At 37.0% G+C, this 20,558-nt stretch overlaps 1 protein-coding gene across 5 annotated transcripts in view; it reads right to left on the bottom strand.

Annotated features, from left to right (window-relative positions):
* Positions 1 to 20,558, bottom strand: part of LOC127976769 (nesprin-1) — a 94,162-nt gene that overhangs the window by 57,154 nt on the left and 16,450 nt on the right. For all 5 annotated transcript variants that reach the window (XM_052581421.1, XM_052581418.1, XM_052581423.1 and 2 more), the window contains 36 exons: positions 19,915 to 20,058; positions 19,658 to 19,825; positions 18,805 to 18,963; positions 18,380 to 18,544; positions 18,124 to 18,258; positions 17,238 to 17,396; positions 16,942 to 17,150; positions 15,887 to 15,995; positions 15,639 to 15,803; positions 14,431 to 14,598; positions 14,173 to 14,349; positions 13,909 to 14,049; positions 13,431 to 13,591; positions 13,162 to 13,312; positions 12,441 to 12,668; positions 12,266 to 12,364; positions 11,998 to 12,185; positions 11,784 to 11,907; positions 11,377 to 11,543; positions 10,592 to 10,745; positions 8,538 to 9,163; positions 8,280 to 8,459; positions 7,346 to 7,496; positions 7,090 to 7,248; positions 6,822 to 7,004; positions 6,628 to 6,729; positions 6,349 to 6,552; positions 5,659 to 5,866; positions 5,446 to 5,558; positions 4,571 to 4,776; positions 4,234 to 4,383; positions 3,286 to 3,577; positions 2,174 to 2,346; positions 1,787 to 2,096; positions 553 to 717; positions 76 to 432 (listed from right to left, as the gene is read on the bottom strand). In XM_052581421.1, the coding sequence (XP_052437381.1) occupies positions 76 to 432; positions 553 to 717; positions 1,787 to 2,096; positions 2,174 to 2,346; positions 3,286 to 3,577; positions 4,234 to 4,383; positions 4,571 to 4,776; positions 5,446 to 5,558; positions 5,659 to 5,866; positions 6,349 to 6,552; positions 6,628 to 6,729; positions 6,822 to 7,004; positions 7,090 to 7,248; positions 7,346 to 7,496; positions 8,280 to 8,459; positions 8,538 to 9,163; positions 10,592 to 10,745; positions 11,377 to 11,543; positions 11,784 to 11,907; positions 11,998 to 12,185; positions 12,266 to 12,364; positions 12,441 to 12,668; positions 13,162 to 13,312; positions 13,431 to 13,591; positions 13,909 to 14,049; positions 14,173 to 14,349; positions 14,431 to 14,598; positions 15,639 to 15,803; positions 15,887 to 15,995; positions 16,942 to 17,150; positions 17,238 to 17,396; positions 18,124 to 18,258; positions 18,380 to 18,544; positions 18,805 to 18,963; positions 19,658 to 19,825; positions 19,915 to 20,058 (6,750 nt within the window). The remainder of the gene's footprint in view (positions 1 to 75; positions 433 to 552; positions 718 to 1,786; positions 2,097 to 2,173; positions 2,347 to 3,285; positions 3,578 to 4,233; positions 4,384 to 4,570; positions 4,777 to 5,445; positions 5,559 to 5,658; positions 5,867 to 6,348; positions 6,553 to 6,627; positions 6,730 to 6,821; positions 7,005 to 7,089; positions 7,249 to 7,345; positions 7,497 to 8,279; positions 8,460 to 8,537; positions 9,164 to 10,591; positions 10,746 to 11,376; positions 11,544 to 11,783; positions 11,908 to 11,997; positions 12,186 to 12,265; positions 12,365 to 12,440; positions 12,669 to 13,161; positions 13,313 to 13,430; positions 13,592 to 13,908; positions 14,050 to 14,172; positions 14,350 to 14,430; positions 14,599 to 15,638; positions 15,804 to 15,886; positions 15,996 to 16,941; positions 17,151 to 17,237; positions 17,397 to 18,123; positions 18,259 to 18,379; positions 18,545 to 18,804; positions 18,964 to 19,657; positions 19,826 to 19,914; positions 20,059 to 20,558) is intronic.

Raw genomic sequence — 20,558 nt, 5'->3', positions numbered from 1 at the left:
TCATTAGGTACAGTGACTTTTAAAGAACAGAATTCTTATATTATTATTATGTATCACTTGCTCTGCAGGCTTTACCTTTGCTATCTGCCATCCCTGCACAGCCTCTTCACCGGAGCTCATTTCTTCCACCTGCTTCAGTTTAATGCTCCACTCCTGCAGCCTGCTGCTGAACTCCTGCAGGTCCTGCTCCAGCTGCGCTGCCAGACTGCTGAACTCCTGCTCCGAGCTGGCCATCTGAGCCAGGACGCCCTCCAGACCGGAGCACGTGTGTTTAGCTCCGCGCTCCCACTGTTCCCAGGCCGAGAGCAGCCCGGCCTCCTCTCTCTCCAGGATCTCACAGCCCACCGTGGACGTGTGGTCACGTGTGGCGGCACCGCAGCTCTGCACACGGGTCAGACGCTCACGCCCTTGTTTCCTAGAGTCTAACAGTCCCTAAAATTGAATCACAAAGCTTTAAAGTCAACATGAAATCAAAATGAACTTCTGTTATAAATGTTTCTGGTCTTATTATGTGCACAAGAAGACATCAGAGCACAGTGTAGTTGAACATACCCTGACTTTCGAGAGTTTCCTCTGAACAGAAGCGGCGTCTCCAGACATGTCTGACCAGCGCTGAAGCTCTTCTTTAGCTGACGTGAGCCAGTCGTTCAGGTCACGCACCGACTCCATGTACAGCTCATGCTCTTTGACGATCTCCTCCATCTGCTGCACCTTATTCTGCAAAACAGGACATTACACGAAACATCAGAATGCTGAAACTCAGAAAACTGACCTTATTTAATAAAAAAAAGGTTTTAGGTTTTATTGTTAATGATTCGTTGATGTATATTATTATTACAACTATTATTCAAAATACATTTTTTATAGTCTTTCCTTAAACTTAATTTTTTTGTATTGTTTTGCTGATGTAACCAAGAAATCGACTAATTTCTTAAGCAATTATCTTGCTTATTTTCTCAATCCAATAAAATCTTGATGTGCATGTAATAAACTCTCCACCTACATTACATTAAACATTTTTCTTCCCAGAGGTACATTACGGATGTTAAATGTGATTCATGTTGTTTCTAAGGCATTCAGTAGACAGTACACTTCCAAGAAGTGGTTTATGTATTGTATTGCACTTTATTGTATAAAATAAAATAAAACAAGACCCTAGGTTTAAATTTATATCAGTTATATAATAATATGTGACCCTGGAACACAAAATCAGTCTTAGGTCGCTGGGGTATATCTGTAGGAATAGCAAAAAAACATTGTATGGGTCAAAATTATAGATTTTTCTTTTATGCCAAAACTCATTAGAATATTAAGTGAAGATCATGTTCCATGAAGATATTTTATACATTTCCTACCGTAAATATATTTAAACTTAATTTCTGATTAGTAATATGCATTGCTAAGAATTCATTTGGACAACTTTTATATTTTCTCAATATTTAGATAAATCAATATTTTTTTTGCACCCCCAGATTCCAGATTTTCAAATAGTTTTATCTCGTCCAAATATTGTCCAATCCTTATTCATTCAGCTTTCAGATGATGTATAAATCTCAATTTCGAAAGTTTGACCCTTGTAACTGGTCCAGGGTCACATATAATAATGATTATCAACAAAGAAGTTTGAGTTCAGGTTTAATAGAATATATGCCCAATGCCATAATTAACAAGAATAGTAGTTTCAAAATAAATACTTCAAATTATGGGCGTTAAATATGTTTCATGTTGTTAATAAGACTTGTCTAGAGTGACTAAGAGGAAGTGGTTTGCCTTCTATATTCTATACCTTAATGACAGCTGTGATGTTGGTAAACTGGGTGTTGAACTGAGATTTGGGTCCCTCTGCGAATGCCTGCTCTCCTGTCTTGTCGTACAGCTCTGTGGACTTCTCATTTAGACGTGTCAGTGCTGATGAGTGGACCTCCACGTCGGCCTGAATGGCCCGCAGGCGCTCCAGCAGCGCAGCTTTCTCTTTCAGCCCGGGCTGCTGCGGCAGAGTCACTCCTGCCTCCTGCTCCACCATCTCCATCCACTGCTGCAGCTGAGCTTTACTCTCCAGGAAACTGCCCCACTGAGCCACGGTCCACTCCAGACGACTGCAGCACACACAAACCATTATTACAGTACTCTGCCAAGCTACCGTGAGGCTTGATTACAGGACTCAGGAACTCACCTGTGGCAGCTCATGGCGGTCATGAGGATATTGGCCCAGGAATCCTTCAGACTCTTGAGCTGAGAGCGGATCATTTCCTGTTTATCCCTACTGCAGTTCTTCAGCACCTGTTCTCCCTTCCCTACGGTCATGTTGAGCTTCACCTCCCCTTCACCCTTCATCAGCAGGATGTCCTGAAACAATATCATCCAAATGTCAATGCTCATATAATTTCAGAATACATTTGTAAAAAAAAAATGTGTGCATTAATGATTAAAAAACTAGTGATCTCAAAATGAAATAAAAAAAATGTCCTGGCTATTATATTTGTATCAATAACATAACAATATGCAATATAATTTATATATAATATAATAATGATGACAGACAAAGAGTTTGTTTAATTAAATATATGGCCTATGCTATAATCATTATTTACAACAATAATACAATAATATATAATATCCTAAACATATTATATGATAAAGATGATTGACGAAAAAGTTTGATTTCTGGTTTAATATAATGCATGCCATTATAATTGACAAGACTGGTAATCAAAAAAAAAAAAAAAAAAAAAAAAAATTTAAAAGCATGGTTTTAAATTATATAATATCATATCATATTAAAAATATTAATAATGATTGACGAAGAGTTGGCATTTAGGTATAATTAATTGCATTAGTACGGAGCCCCGCACATGACATGCAGGAAAAAATTGTAGGCTAAATCGTGCGCACGATTTACTAATTAGTTCCCTCAATGTATTAAAACATGCACACTATTACTATTTCGTTCACTCAATTAATAAATTGTGCGCACAATTTACTAATTCGTTCCCTTGATTTGCTAAATCGTGCACACAATTTAGCAAATCGAGGGAACGCAATAGTAATCATGTGCACATTTTAGTACACTAAGGGAACGAATTAGTAAATCGCGAGCACAATTAATTGTCTCTTGCATGTCATGTGCGGGGCTCCGTACATTAGAGTGTCAGAAGTATTCATATTTGAAGTATGAGGAGTTTCAACAAAAACATTCACCTAGTGAGTACTTTTACAATTAAATATCCCATTATAGAAAAACAATCTCTGAATATTCATTTGAGTGGCATGACTGTGTTTTCTGACCTGAACCAGCTCCAGTCTCTTCTCCAGGGTCTCTTTATTCCCGCTGGTGCTGTTGAGTGAATTGAGGCGCTCCTGTACGCCGCTGAGCCATCCCCAGGTGCTCTGCAGCATCTCCTCGAAGTTCTGCTGCTCCTGCAGGCTGAGCTGACACATGCGCAGTCTCTCCCTCACCGCTTTGAGAAGCGTCTGATGCTGCAGCTGCAGCTGCGCAGACGCTCGAAGCTCCGCCCCACTGCCATGACCCCCCTCACCCAGAGACTGAGCCTCCTGGCACAGACTCTCAAACGAGTCCCTGCAGGATAAAAGATTGGAAAATTGTTTGTGTTGTAAATTACTTACACATTATATAAAAACATTACAGGAAATACTGTGAGTGAATGCAATAAAATTATTATACATGTATGAGTCTTAGCTCACATGTCCAGGTCACATTTCCCAAAAACAATGTTTAAGTACAATAAAAATATTATTTCACAACGCAATAAATAAATAGACAAAGAAACAAAGAAATGTAGTATTAAAATATTAATATTAGTAATATAATATTTGTAGTATTAGGAATTTTAACATGCTTCCTTCCAAGCACTATTACAATTAAAAACCCTAAAATAAAATAAAAATTTTATCCAGATTGTTATTTTTTTATTATTATTTATAAATATAATGCAATATACATTCATTAATAATGAAACATTGTTTATTAATTATTTATAAATAGAATTTCCAAAATTACTAAATATATTAGTAAAATAATTTATATAATTTATTATAAAATAATAAAATATTTCATTATTTAGGATATTTTATAATATATTTTCTAAACAAGTATTCAAAGTAAAAACAAATTATGGTATACTGGAGCAAAAAAACAGTGGGCCGTTTATTTACCCACTGAGGGCACACAAATAAGACAAAAGATTGCTATTTATCAGTTTAACATATTCTAACCTCTCTTTAAGCACTTCATGCTGGAATTCTTCCACGCGCTCCAGCGTCACTCGCTCCTGATCGCCATGTCTTCCCTCAGGCAGCTCTGTGCTCATCTTCACATCCATGCGCTCCAGCCAGCGGGTCAACCTCTGCAGACGGCTCTCAAAGCTAGAAAGACACAGTACAGATTTCAATTCACAGCGCTCGGTGACAAATAATCCCCTGCCAACTTGAGAACAGAGTGTAGGTCCTCCTCTCTTCCACAGACAGCAAAGCCGTTTATCCCCAGGAATTGTTTCAAACAATCTGCCGCTCTAATATTTAACCCAGTGTGACGCCGCTGCTGAGTTCTCACCCGCTGAGCAGACTGGCGCTCTCTTCCAGGTTCTGCTGGTTCTGTTTACACTGCTCCACGTAACTGTCCCAGTCCTGCTGGATGGAGGAGAGGTTCTGCTGGACTTGGCCAGCGCTGGCTTTGGGGAGGTGCAGAAGAAGCTTCTCACCCTCCGTACACACCAGCGTTAGACGGCTGTCTCCATCATCCACCCGCTCCAGAGCTCCCTGGATTACAATGTAAGTGTTGAAAGTGACACATGCATAACATCTCAGACATTGTTTGTACTACGGATAAAACATGCCAAAAAACAGCAAAGAATTTTATTGGAGGAGATGATGAAATACAGTACACTATCATTTTGTACTTTTATTCTGTAAGGATGCATTCAATTGATCTAAAGTGACAAGTAAAGACAAATAATCAAATAATTCCATTCTTCTTAGCTTTCTATACATTAAATTAATAATCCTGAACAAATGTATCAATGTATCCACAAAAATATGAAGCAGCACAACTGTTTTCAATATTAATAATAATAAGAAGATATGTTTGTTAAGCTGCAAATGAGCATTTTTCTAAAGGATCATGTGACTGAAGAATGATGCTGAAAATGTAGGTTTTGCATCATAGGAATAAAATATATTTTAAAATGCATTCTGTTATTTGAAATCGTAATAATATTTGACGTTACTTCCAAACAACTTCAATTTTTTTCTAACCAGTCACAAACATTAAGTATTGGTTTAAAACATTTTTCCTGATGCTTGGTATCAGTTTTTAGGTATGCTCATAATGCAGTTAATTATTACTTTATTAGCTGCATTAGTTTTTAGAGTTTTACATAGCATGTCCTTTTCAGTTTGGATGAGGTGTCATAAAAAATGATGAAATACCTTCAGTTTCTGCAGTTTGCGTTCCACCACGCTCATGTCACCAGAATGATCGGCACATTCTCTTACAATGTCTTTCTGCCCAGAGAGCCATGTTTGAAACTCCTTGACCAGATCTGAGAAGAGAAGACAAAATGGACAGTAATCTTTCCACAATATCTGTCCTTGAATCGATAGGGAAGATCATTTTTTAATCAGAAACACAGTGATTCTCACCACTGAAGTGCTGCTGGAGACCATGCTGCATGGAGCCCAGCTTCTTAACACAGAGCTGATTGACCGTTTCATATTTCTTGATGAGGTCGGTCAGAGAGGAACCCAGACCGGCAAGTTCCTCGGATGGGTATTTTCTGCAAAGCGTGTTCAGGTTCTCCCGGGCCGAGTCAATGCTCGTCTGCTGGTTCTGAAGCTCCTTTTGGAATTCCTATGAATTGTATACATAGATTTTTTTTTTCTTTAAAGTCCATTTATAATGCAAGTCAAGGTTTTTTGTAGCATAACAGCCATAATGTAGTGTCATGTGACCGTTTTTTACACCTCTCTGATCCCTAGAGCTATATGTGCAGTAAATATCCTCTGTTATGATTGACTAATTGTGATATGCCTTAAAAAAGTCAAAAAAAAAAGTTTCCAAAAGCTTCCCCCTCTATGTTGCTCTCTGGTGCAATGAGCAGCCAACATCCACCCAAACTGCTGAGACCATCACAACTTTCAATGTTCATTTTTCAGCTTTCTAATCCAGGTTTCTAATAAACATGGCACTGTATATGTCAAATATTACTGGCTCTACGATTAACAGCTTATGGTCTTCTATTGTAAGTCGCTTTGGATAAAAACGTCTGCTGAATGCATAAATGTAAATATGTTTCCTACAATATGGAAGAAAAGAAAACCCACTTTCTGTACCTTCACTCTGCAGATTTCTTCAGGAGCTGTTCCACACGGTGAATCCACCAAAGATCTCTCGACGTTCTTCAGCCACTCGGACATCTGGCTGAGAAAATCTTCCAGCTGCTTCTTCTTAGAGCAGAAATCTTGGAGGTTGCTCTTGGCTTGATCACATAACTCTTCAATGCTACTCATTTTCCTTCGGAGGTCCGTCTCCATGACCTGGAAGATGGCGAACAGGTGATAAATCCAGTTATCAAATCAATGAGCTGGAGAACAGATGGAGATCAGTCTTACCTGTAGTTTAGCAGGGATGTCTTGGCCACCACACAGTTGTTTCAGCTCTGAAACTTTCTCTTGTAAAGCATCAATCTTCTTTTCTTTCAGGCCAACATCCGCCTACACCGAAAAAAGAAATAATAACAGAAAATATATTACACAACTGTTGCTCTGGTTTTATGAATGTGTTTAATAACACAGCTTGAGCATGCCTTGACTTCAGAGAGTTTGTTTGCGGTTTTCTGGCTATCGTTGAAGTTATTGAGTCCGTCTGTAAGATCCATAACCGAGCTGTTGGACCAGCTTTCGATTTCTCCACTGATATTGTAGATTTCCACCCACAGAGCAGAGCTCCTCTTGAGACTTTCCAGATTGTCCTCGATTTTTTCTGAGACCTGTGTGGATATGAAGAATAATGGCTCTGTTATATGAGTTTTAATTTTTTTGAAGACTCAATAATTGTCCTTCGGATAAACTCACATCTAGCCACTGGTCCACAGTGGCATCTATTTCTGTCTTCACGATCTGGGTGTCGCAATCAGGGATCTTGTTTAATTCACTTAAAAGCTTCTTTCCTTTACTTGAAAATCGCTCTAGTACATCCTGGTTACTGGCCATCTCTGCTTTAACAGCTTCATGCTACAGAAAAGGAAGACCACACATTTAAGTTTATCATTGTTAGTAGAAGTTAGTAACTCTATTAACAGCTATTGCAAAATAGATTGTCAAGTTTTACCTTCAACAGGGATCTTCGTGTATCCTCTTGGTCTTTCAGGACAGCTTTAATGTCGGATATAGCATCAGCACTCTCCAATATTGTGTTTATTGAAGACTTTAAGCTCTGGTAGTCCTTCATGAGCTCTACCAAAATGCTGCTCTGCTCTTGCCTGGGACAAAAACATGCAAAAGTGTTAGTTAGACACTAAAAATCTGCACTTTGACATAACTAAAATATGGAAAGTTAAATTGATACCCGGAGGAAGTGATGCTCAAACTTTTAGACCAAGTTGCAAACCATGATTGATCAAATCAGACCATTCAAGAGCCATAAAGATAACTTGTTGTTACTAAAGATGTATGCTTTTAATGAAACATTACATGCAACTGTATGTTCTCCATAAAGATCCATCACATTGTCACTACATTACTGAATGAATAAGTCGAAAAGCTAAATAAATGTTTAATTTAGTTTAATTTCATTTCAAAATTTAAAAGGGGCCACTCATGCCCCATAATGTAATCATGTAACCACTAAAGGTTTAAAAAAAAAAAAAAAAAATTATATATATATATATATATATATATATATATATATATATATATATATATATATATATATATAAAGATAATAAAATAAAAAAAATAAAAAACATAAAGCTAAAATGGGAATAAAGTTTAATCTAATTTAATTTCTAGAAGAAAAAAAATATGACTAAAAGGGCAAATTGTCTACTACCAACAAAGCTGAAATCTAATATCTAAAATAGGGAGGACTAAATGTAAAAGTTATAATCTTAGTTAATAATTCTCCATTGACATATCAATCAACCATTAATATGAATACTGTGTAGCCATGAACATTATCTTACACTTAAAGTAATTTATATTTTTAATCATCTCACTACAAAGTGGAACAAATCCAGTATAAGAGCCTGTTACTGGCGGCTCACCTTTCAGTAATGAGTTTCTTGGTGTCTTCCCAGGTGGTCTGAAGGAGGTTAATTTCCCTCAGTACTTCTCCACCCAGCTCTGCGTCTCTCTGAGCCAGCTGTTGACCTTTGTCCCCGAGCCACTGCTCCTCGTGCTGGTGTGACTGCAGCTCATCTTCCAGCTGATTGAAGAACCGAAGCCTAAAAACATCACAAATTCAATAAGCAGCCCAACAGATGTGAAATAGAAACAGTCCTGTTGAAAAGAGTAAGCCATACCTCTGCTGTAGAGTAAGCACATTGGGCTCTTTCAGGCCCTGTTTATCTGCTCTCTCCTCAATATCCTCTACCGTTTTGAGCAGCTGCTCTTTACGCTGTCTGAACGAGCTCCAAAGAGCACCGAGAGCCTCAGCTTCACTCTGTTTGGAGCCCAGTAGGTTCCTCACAGCATCCAGCTCCACGCTCAAGGAGTCGGCCAATGAGCGACACGAGGATCGAGTGTCCTTTCCATTCATCAGGTGGAGATGAGCCTTACAGAGACTGCCATCCAGATTCACAGCAAGCGTTTCAAGGCGACTAATATCAGGAACGATAGCTTCGAGTTCTTTCTGCAGCTCGTCCACCCGGCTTTTATCCCAACTCCCAGCGCTCTCCACAGTCTGTCTGAGGCCCTGAAGGACGCCGGCCGCCACACTATGGGTGTGTAAGAAGGCCTCTAGCTTCTCCAGACTCTCGCCTCGTAGTTCAACCAGCTGATGTGCCTCCATGTACGGCTGCAAGGAGCTCTCCCACCTTCCCTGAAGCTGTTGGACCTCAGCCGGCTCACAAACATCACACAAGGCCTTAGTTTCCTGCTGGAGACTCTGTCTTATAACGCTTTGCTTCAGCAGATCATCTCTCCTCTCCTGGTGGGAATGATTATAAAACAATACTGCCTTGTAAAACTGCCAATTTCTCTTCCTGCAGGTAGGTAACATACTCTGTTCTTCTCATTTTATATTTAATATGGTTCTCAATTTAACACATTAAGCTATATATTACTTTGTCAGGTTTAGCTATTCAAAAGTAAAACTAAATATGATGTTTAAGTTGAATTTTTTGTGAAACAATTAAGATGGATTACCTTGGTTGAAAACCTTTTTTAAAGTAATAATAGAACAAAACAAGTTCCTCAAATTGATAGATGTACTTTCTCTGGCACAATAATGAATTTTTGAATTTCTCATCAAATACTCATAAATGCAATCATTTTCAAAACATCCGGACGACTGTATTAAAACACTGAATTTGATTGAAATTCACATTATTTACATAAAACTACCTTTTAAAAGTTTCGGGTTCATAAGATTTTTGTGATTTACAAAGAAATCTATGAGGATGCACAATATTGGATTTTGCCGATATCCGATATGCCGATATTTTAAACTCATTTTGCCGATAGCCGATACTGATATATTTCCTTTTGTTTCAAAACAAAACCAAGTCTCTCAAGTATCATGCTTGTGATTAAATTTTTTTTTATTCATGTAAGCTATGCAGTAGCTTCTGACCTTTAACTCAAAACATACTTATAATTTATTATCAATTACTGCTTTATTTAATCAGAAACACAGTCTAAATGTTGTGTTTTTTTACTTTCATTTCATTAGAAGTAGGCCAACAGCACCCCGTACAGAATTATTTAAAGCTCTTTACCGAACGGGTGTTAAAACCCAGGGGAGGCTGTCGCTGCTGCCATTGCACGTGATATTTTACTGTTTACTATCACACACTAAATGCTCATTCCGTACGTGATTTCTCAGTTTAAATGCAGTGACCTAAATCAGTGAATCTGATCATCATTCAGGCAAAACTTTGCTTCAAGTATGAGCTACATGCTGATGTGATCTAACCTCTAGCACACCCTGAGCTAATGTGAGTTAATGTATTCCTCTTAATGGCAACACATATCGGCATAATTTTTTATATTGGGTCAATGCCGATATTTACATTTTGCTATTATCGGCTGATTCCGATATCAGTCTGATAATATCGTGCATCCCTAAAATCTATTATTCTCATCAAGGCTGCAATTATTTGATAAAAACTACAGTAAAATCAGTGATACAGTGATTTTTTTTTTCTTTTTTAAATAACTGTTTTCTATTTGAATATATTTTAAAATGACATTTATTTCTGTGATGGCAAAGCAGCTACTATACATGAGTGATTATTGTCTATATTGCAACATAAACATGGGTGAATCAAAAACATTTCTATAATTGTCACTTTTTAGTTTCAACATACCAGTTACATACCATGCACTGAATGGAGGCTCTCATAATGGAACGTACCTTGATGTCACTGGTGAAAGGTTGAAGATCAGTGATATCAACGTGCGAAAACGAATGTAAAGATGAGAGGAAAGACTCTCCCCATTTGAAGAACTTCTGCAGGGTTTGATCAAACTGCTCCACCCGAGAAAGGTGCTCCTGAAGCACTTGGATGCTGGGATGAAGGGTTTGATGAACAGTACTATGTTAGACATAATGCAAAGTTTATCACTCCCTCCACCCAGACCATTCATGAAATTTAAGCCACAAACATACATAAGCACATTAACATACTGATCCAGCCTCATGAATAACAGCCTGATTTACAGTATGCCAGCACATGGAAGTTGGATAATCATAACAGAGGCCATTTATTTATAAGAGAATCAAAAGTACAATAGCAAAAATGATGCAAGAAACCTAAAGATGCAAACCTAAACAAATGCAACTTGAATAAATTGACTCATTTACTTTATACATAGCAGCTAACAGCTGATTTACATTGATATTTTCTATATATCACATATCACCTCCAGCTACAACATATATATCTATATTATATACATTTCATGCATACTTTATATATAATAATATAGAAAAATTGCTTTCAAAATCCTCACCTCTAGGTTCTACATAATATATAGATATCAGTTAGGAGCTGATTTACCTCAATATTTTTTGAAAGTATCAACAGTACAATATATAAAAAAACAGCTGTCAGAAAGCTTAAGTACAACTATTTTTTGATGCAAGAAACCTAAAAATGCCCCTTTAAACAAATGCAGCTTATGCTTCATATGACTGACCTTTGAGGTATAGCTGTGGTCTGACACATCCATCTCTTCTCGAGCTGTTCACGGTCTTCTTTGAGTGTTTTCACACGTTCATCTGATGCAGTGGTGTAAAGTGTTGGTGTTTGTGCCACCAGACTGTTGTAAACTGACTCCAAAGACTGAAGTTCACTCTGAAGGTGCTTGAAAAGAAGTTTAAGAAACAATATGAAATTGAAATATTTAACTTCTGATATTAAATATCCCGGCCATTTCCAATATAGCAGGTCTATTTTTCACAATTCACTTAAATCCAAATGGATAAAACCAAGCCTGTAATTCATGATTTCTGGCTAAATATTCAGTTTCACACAGAAATGTGTCACATTACAGATCGTAAGATACACTGTGAATGTTGTTTCATGCTTTATTTAATTTATTACTTTCAGTTCCAGCAGTTCTCCATCCAGCTTTAGTTTATCGATCGAGAGGAACTGAGAGTCAGGGCTGGTTATGGATTCACATCTCTCCAGGCATGACTGCAGGGCAGACCGATCCTTTTCATACCTGAAATAGACAAATTAATCAAGAGATTAAACCGATTTAAATGTTTTTTACTAATTTGATAGTATATACCAACAGAGACAGCAAACATACTTTTGCCAGTGTGACAGAAGGCTCTCCATTTGGTTCTGTTTCTCCTTGGCCTGTTTTAAACACTGCTCGTAACTTTGCTGCAGGGCGGCCACGGCTCTCTCGGCCTTCTCTCTCTCGCTGAGCCTGCGGGTGCCAGCAGACAGGGACAGCAGGGTGGCCTTCAGCTTCTCCAGGGACTGGAACATATCCTGAAAACCAAATTCACTTATTCAAGCTGAACTGGTGCAAATAAATGAGTATGATGTATCACGCAGTGATCATACTGTACCATGTGACTCTGTAGAGTTTTGTAGGTCTCGGATGAAGACACGCAGGAGGTGACAGGGCTGTCAAGTTTCTTCTGGATATCTTCAACCTCTGATTGCATCTTTTAAAATAATGCAATGTCATTAGAGAACATAAGACTTCAGAAAGATTGCAGTAAACCGCATGTTTAAACGTACCTGTTGAAGGTTGGCATTGAACTTCGTCTGGTGGGAGGAGCTTTCCTCCAACTGTCCATTCAGGTGTTCCACGCTCTCCTTAAGCTCCTCCCAGTATCTGCCAATCTGTGTGAGACGGGCTTTGATTCGTGCAGATTCGCCTGATGACACAAACTGGACCAGCGCTTGAGATTTCTCCTCCAGGTTGGACAGGACCTGTGACCTCTCCTGCAGACCTTCTCTGATTGTCTGTCCATCAGAATATAAGAGACAGAATGCTTCAACTTCAGCGGGAGTTTATACAGAAAATTGCATTTTATTGAAATAGTTAGTTTGATAAAGAATGAAAAAAAAAAATACTATAAGCGTAATATAAGCTATTCAGTTCATAAACGGAGGACCACACCTATGCATGCAACTTAACACATTAAAATAATAAATTAAATTAGTGGATATTAAATTACAAGCAACAATTAAATGTTTAGTAACATTAGATGACAAGATATGCAATTAGAATTTATAATTAACAACATTAATTATAAACTAATATAATAAAATTATTATACATACAGTCAGGTTTCTTGAAGTTATGAAAAAAACGAATTATGTAAAATATATAGAACATTTTAAATTAAACAAATAATTTTTTATAGAGTCGTTGAAAAGTTTTTAAATAAATACAGAAGCCATGTAGTCATTCCAAACATTTTACATGATTTTAAAAATGTATTTATTTTCACACCTTTACTGTACAGATCTGCTGGTCCAAAGGTGTGCTGGAGGTTTTCAAGGCATCCATTTCTCTTTCTCTCTCCGTTATCCATGTGGAAAATGCTTCAAACTCAGTCCCAAAAGTATCCCACTGGTCTTTCATCCCCTCCAAAGTCTTCACACTGAAAAATGACATACAGTTTAATCAAATTCAGATTCATAATGAATTCACAGATAATGTTTAATGCATTTGTCTAAATAATCCTAGCGTAGAATCTGTGAAATAAAGTAGGGTATTACTCTCGCTTGAGTCCAGTCTCGACTTTGTCCACTTGTTCACTCAGAGCACGTGCTTGATCCTGGAGGAGAGAGTGATTTTTGGGGCCCAGTTGGATCTCTGCAGCCCTCTTGAGAAGAGTGTTCACCTGTCTGGCCTCGGTTTCACACTGTTTCAGGAGATCCTGCAGGAACAATAGCAAACGATGACGTCAAAATGGCATTGTTTTGTTTGTTTTTGTGAAGCAGAATAAACCAAATGATTTCAAAACAAAAGCCTGTAGATCTTTAGCTTTTATGCTGTTTACAGTTGAGTGTATATTAGCTATTTTACAATGGCTTGTAATGAGGCTCATTAAGTCTATGCCCAGAGCAGATTTTCTTATGAGGATTTTGGTTGCAAAAGCTCTTGCAGCTCTTCTGTTTTCAAAATAAAGACGCTCATGTTTAATTAAAGGTGACTCATTACACCGAGCCCTTGGAGATCAAGTGTTATTCTCACCTTGGTCTGCTCCAGCTCTGTGCTGAGACTGTCTGGACTGCTGAAGTTCATCTCTCTCTCTGTGACCGATCGCACTTTACCCACAAACTCCCTCACTGCTGCCTGCTGACCCTCAAACTCCTGCCAAGCAGCTAAAGTCACCTGACAACAGAGATGGACATTGTTTCAAAGCCAGAAAATATTTGATCTGCTTAATAACAAAACAAAATAAAAAAAATAAATGAATCAACGTGAAACTGCAATATATAAATTAATACACTAAACCTCCAGATTCTGTTCCTGTGACTCTGTGCTTTGATCCATTTTGCTCAAGGTAGCCTCTAGTTTCTGCAGGTCTTCCTGTAGGCTCTCCTCCAGACCCTCCTCTACCTGCAGCTGCTTTCCACGGTTTATCTGCTCTTGCATTTCCTTCCTCTTCAGCCGGAGGCGCTTGAGCTGTTGCTGCACATTAGAAAAGCACATGAATGTGTTAGATATACATATGATGAATCAGGGTTGCGTTTCATTCAGTGAGGGTGGCACCTGATGAAGCAGCAGCAGTTGTTGGGCTTCTCTGACGGACTCAGAGTCCAGAATCTTGCTGGTGTCTGACTGCAGCTCCTGCTGACCCTGTGTCAACTCCTCCAGAGTTGTCTTCACCTCCTCTCTGAACTGCACACAGTCGCTCACCGCCAGCACCACCTTCTCTGACTATCACAACACACACACACAATCTGTTTGAAAGCATCGGTAACACTTTAGAATAGGTAACGCATGTTAACTATTAACTACAGCACTTCTCTCAATAAATTCTTAATTTGCTGCTTATTAATAGTTAGTAAGGTAGTTGTTAGGATTAGGTATTGGGTAAGATTAGGGATGTCGAACAAGGTCAAGTAGAATAAGGCATTTATATGTTTTTAATTGGCACTAATACATAGCTAATAATCTAGTTATATGCATGCTAATAAGCAAATAATAGGTATTACCTATTCTAAAGTTTTATCAGAGGATCATAACACAGGAAAGACTTTCAAGTCAAGACACAGTAGCAAAAACATCCAGTTTAATTCTAAAACGGTGGAAAATTGTCATGTAAGTCTGAACCCAAAATTAGAAACCATTATGAGTGGGTAATAGGGCAAATGTTGGCAAAACTACATAATCTCAACAAAAAGTTGTTTAATCCAAAGAAAATACTTGAATAAATTGACTCATTCACTTTATACATAGCAGCTAACAGCTGATTTATATTGATATTTTCTATATATAACATGCCACCTCCTGCTACAAAATATACATCTATATTATATATATTTCATGTATACTTTATATATTATAATATAGAAAAATTACTTTCAAAATCCTCACCTCTAGGTTCTATATAATATATAGATATCAGTTGGCAGCTGATTTACTTTGATATTTTGGTAACACTTCAGAATATGTAACACTTATTATTTGCTTATTAGCATGCATATTACTGGAATATTAGCCATGTATTAGTGCTAATTAAGAACATATTAATGCCTTATTCTACTTGACCTTATTCTACATCCCTAATCTTACCCAATACCTAAACCTAACGACTACCTAACTAACTATTAATAACTAGCAAATTAAGAAATTATTGAGAGAAATGTCATAGTTAATAGTTAACAAGTGTTACCTATGCTAAAGTGTTACAGATATTTTTCCAAATGGAAGATGATTCATTTAAATAAATAATTTTAATGAGTAATGAGTCTTACCTCAGAAAGGGATGTGAGGAGACCCTTGAAGTCACAGGAGAGTTTGCTGAGAGCAGCTCCCTGTCTCTGAGTGTCACTCTCTGTGCAGACCTCTATCAGAGCGCCCAAACGCGTCTTCAGCCAGCTCACGTTCCCCTCCTGCAGCTCAGCATCGTTTCTCAGACTCTGCAAACCATGAAGGGGCGATCAATCAAGATTTCACACAGCTGTCACATTCAGTTTCTGCCCACTTCATCTTTGTTTCTCACCTCAATAGTGGATTTGACCTCTCCAAGCTTGCCGGGGTCTCCAGCTCTGTTTCGCAGAAGCCTGAGTTGACTTTCCTTCGATGCAACCCAGGCGGAGAGATCAGAGAACCTGCAAGCACACACAAATCAAATGATATTGTCAGTATCAATATTCTATAAATTAAAACTGATTGATATCAGCAGTGATTTCACATGCAACAGATATTTAAATCACATTTGTGACACTGGAACACAAAACCAGTCATAAGGTAAAAACAACTGAAATTGAGATTTGTTGGGATTGGACAATATTTGGCCGAGATAGATATACTATTTGAAAAAAAAAATATATATATATTCGGTAGGAAGTTTAAAAAATATCTTCATGAAACATGATCTTTACTTAATTTGCTAATGATTTTTGCCATAAATGAAAAAATATATATATATCATTTTAACCCATACAATGTATTTTTGTGTATTGCTACAAATATACCCCAGAGACTTAAGACTGCTTTTGTGCTCCAAGGCCACATTTATGAATATAGCAATTTATACAATACAGATTTTTTAAGCAGCTTCACATTAATAAACAAGAAAATAACAGCAACACTGCACTAAAATCCATCAATTACTGAACAAATACAATTTCAACAGCTCGAAAATGACAACAGTGTCATTATATAGCTCAATTTAGTTACATTTTGATTCAATTTAGATCAGTAACAGAGGGAATGTTGCAAATAGTTATGAAGCGAATACAATTGAACAGTAAAGCAGCTTGACAGAAGGCAATTAAGTCTTTATTCAGCTCAGGTCTGTTCTATGTTGATTCAGTTCAGTTCAATAATTGTGCAATCATGAAATGAGCTTAACTGAGCTAAAAACAGCTTTACGAAAGACAATCGAGTGATTATTCTGCTCAAATCCATTCAATATTGATTCAATTCGATTCAAACTGTAGATTTTTCTAAAAATAAATATTCTTATCCGAATGTGCAGTTAAATAGATAATATCACTGAATATTAATTTTTCAACCAATTAAAATTCAATATTCAAAGGCCCAAAGGTTCACCTGGTATTAAACTCCTTCCACTTGTCCGGGTGCTGCATAAGTTTCTGATGTGTGCTGTCAATATCCTCTCTGACCTCTGCAAACGCTGTCCTGGCGTTCTCTAAAGTTTGCCGGGCTTGTTCGCTCTCCGGAAGCTTCGAGCACAGCTCCTCCATATGCTGTAAGCGCTTCTCACAAAGAGCCTGTGGACCCTTTTCCTTAAAAAACATCTACAGAAAAATATCCAATATAAGTCTTGCCTGTTTCGAAGGTCAGAAAGAGTGCTTCTAGAGGGGTGTAATGCTGGTGGCTCTCACCCTGTGCTCTTTGATTAACCTCTCGCTGCCCATGCTGGGAAGACTGCGGTTCTCACGGGACAGTTCAGCCTGACACTCCTGCACCGAAGCCATCAGACGACTCTTCTCCAGCTCCACCTTCAGATGCAGCAGGTGAGAGGGAATCTCTGTTTGGACATCCTGCAGAAAACACGCATTTTCATATTGTGGGTGCAGTTCAATGCAACTTGCAAAGTATTTAATTACTTAAAAATGGCAGGTTTTGCATCAGTTTCCATTTGTTAACCCCTTTAATTGATAAAAGCACACATTTACATCCCAATTACATTATAGAGTAGGTATATATACATATGTGTGTGTGTGTGTGTGTGTGTGTGTATACTGTACATACACAGTATATATATATATATATATATATATATATATATATATATATATATATATATATATATATATATATATATGAAGTAACAGAATATAGTGCAATCCTTGAAATGTAATTAGATGTTTTATTTTATCTTTGTTTGCTTCTTTATATACTTACATTCATTCCTTAATTTTGAAGTAGACTCTAATGTTAATAATAGTTCAGCATTTATTTACTTATTTATTTACTTATATCATTATATATATACAAATATTTGTAAAATTAAGTGCTTATGTACTGTTGCTGTTCTGTAACAACATAAATTAAAAACATACATGAACAGTCAAAACAATACCAATTTATAACAATAATAATAATATGATCAACTTAAAAAAAAATATTCCTATTATTATAAAAAATTTAAGTGAATAATTTAGTAACAACAACTAAAAACAGATTTTTTTTTAAATAGAATTATTAGTAAACTTTTGAGATGTTATAGAAATGGTTTGTATTGTGAGCTGAGTCAGAAATGCTGACCTTCCACTGTTTGTGCAGTTTCCTGACTGTTTCCTGCAGATTCTGCTGTTCTTGTTCTGGTAGTATATCTGTGAGTTCATCGCAGGCTTTCAGAAAGGCATTGAGGACTCTCTGATCCAGCTGCCCAAAGAACTCCTGCAGGACATTCAATAGAAATGTTATGAAATCATTTCTTTCTGGAGACCGAATAAAGATCAAACTCTGCTTTCGGCCTATTTGCAAGCACTAGAATAGACGGTGGGGTTTCATTTCTCACAGTGTGTTTTTTCAGAAGGTCCTCTGGGTTTCCTCTCTCAGTCATGCAGCTGTGAGCTACTTTCAGAACCTTCTCCAGCTCCACACGAGACTCCTCAAATCTCTTCATCAGGCTGCTGTTTGCCTCCACATGCCTCTTCCATTCTGTGGTTTCTTTTACCATGCCCTTTTTGAGATAGAACATACAGTACAACAATGGACATTTATAAAAGAAAATTCACAAAGTGTTTCTCCAAAACTACAATGAGACCCAATGGATTCTGCCTAATTCTCCTGATTCTCAGATCGTTGTTCTTCTGTATCTGCTCTAAAGTTTCAGAAGGGACCTCAACTGTGCTCTGATTTACCAAGATACCATAGTTTGCATTCTTTAGTCATAGATTTTAACATCAAACATGCATTATGACATGAGGTTGCTCCTCCCACCTGTGAAGAGGCCTGGAGCTCTGCGATCCTCCTCTCTAGCAGTGACGTGTCCAGGTGTTTTAGGTTCTTGCTGGTGTCCAGTGATTTCAGAATGATCTGATGGTTTTTATCAATCACTGACAGACACTTTTTACAGCTCTGCTGATAGGTCACAAGCTCCTGATGATTGTGTGAACAGAGAAAATACAAAGAGAGAGGATTAATGGCAAATACATTTGTTAAGATTGTGTGCTCATAAAACCTTTTTAAAAACTTTTTTTTGGACCAAAACTATTGGACAATTTTCATCATACCCTAAAATATTTGGACTCCTGAGTAAACATTTTGACTGGATACAAACGTTAAGCAAAAACATTTTTTTAATTACATAGAAGAATTTTAACCAGTGTAATTTAGAGATACTATTATAGTTTTTATTAATATTTAGAATTCATTTTTTTAATGAATGCCTTGGCTGAAATTGTTTTCTATATATGTATTTTATAAACAAATAGAGTTTAAAGTATCTGTGCGTGTGTGTGTGTGTGTATGTGTATATATATATATATATATATATATATATATATATATATATATATATATATATATATATATATATATATATATATATATATATATATATATATATATATATATTTTTTTTTTTTTTTTTTTTTTTTTTTTAAGTTAACATTTATTTTATCTCAAGTTATTTCATGGCTTTAGTTTTAGTTAACTTCTGTATTTCAGAATTGAATGATATATTATACTATAATGCTTTTAAAAATCATAATTCATGGAGCTAACATTATTATAACCCTAAAATCTCATTGTCACGCCACCTTTGAGTTCAAAGCCATAGTCCTTTAGTCACCTGACACTTCTGCTTGAAGTCTCCTGGAGCCTCGGAGTCCCGGGAGGAAGTGATGCGACTGGCCTTCTCCAGCGACTGGTAGAAGCCAGTGATATGTTTCTCCATCTCCTCTAATGGAGGCAGCATGGCCTGGGAGTCCCTCAGCAGGGGCAGAGCTCTTTCTCTGATCTGAACATTGAGACATTGAGGTCATAATGTGAGACGGTGAGATTACGGTTTAATGTGGCAGTTCATGGGAGAAGATACAGGACAGGCACCTTGCTGAGCTCATCCTTGATGTTTGTCATGGTAGCCAGCATCTGAGCGACCTCCTCCTCAGTGAGGTCTTTGGTCAGCTGCTGCGCATTACGTGTGGCCGTCTTGTACGCCGCCTCCATGAACGGCACCTTGTGCTTGATGTCCTGTGAGAAATGAGTTTTATATAATCTCTAGCTGATGCATCAATAAACATCATATTTTTGGATAACTATATAAATTCACATATTACAGTATGCACACTACCATTCAAAAATTTGTTGTCTGCAAGATTTTTCTTTAAGGAAATTAATTTAAACAACAAGGATGCATGAAATATTTACATTTATAATGTTACAAATGATTTCTGTTTTTGAAAATGCTGTTCTAATTAAAAAAATAAGGAAAATAATGAATATTTATCATGCATTCCACAAAAAGATTAAGCAGCACAACTGTTTTCAACGTTGATAATAATAAAAAATTATTCTTGTGCAGCAAATCAGCATATTAGAATGATTTCTGAATGATCGTGACACTAAAGACAGAAAATTCAGCTTTGCATCACAGGAATGAATTACACCTTAAAATGTAGTCAATAGAAAAAAGAAAACTACTTCAAATGTAAATAGTACTTCACAATTTTATTGTTTTAACTATATATTTT

Source organism: Carassius gibelio, chromosome B17 (genome assembly GCF_023724105.1).
Source record: "Carassius gibelio isolate Cgi1373 ecotype wild population from Czech Republic chromosome B17, carGib1.2-hapl.c, whole genome shotgun sequence".
Taxonomy (NCBI): domain Eukaryota; kingdom Metazoa; phylum Chordata; class Actinopteri; order Cypriniformes; family Cyprinidae; genus Carassius; species Carassius gibelio.
This window is presented reverse-complemented; position numbering and strand designations above follow the sequence as displayed.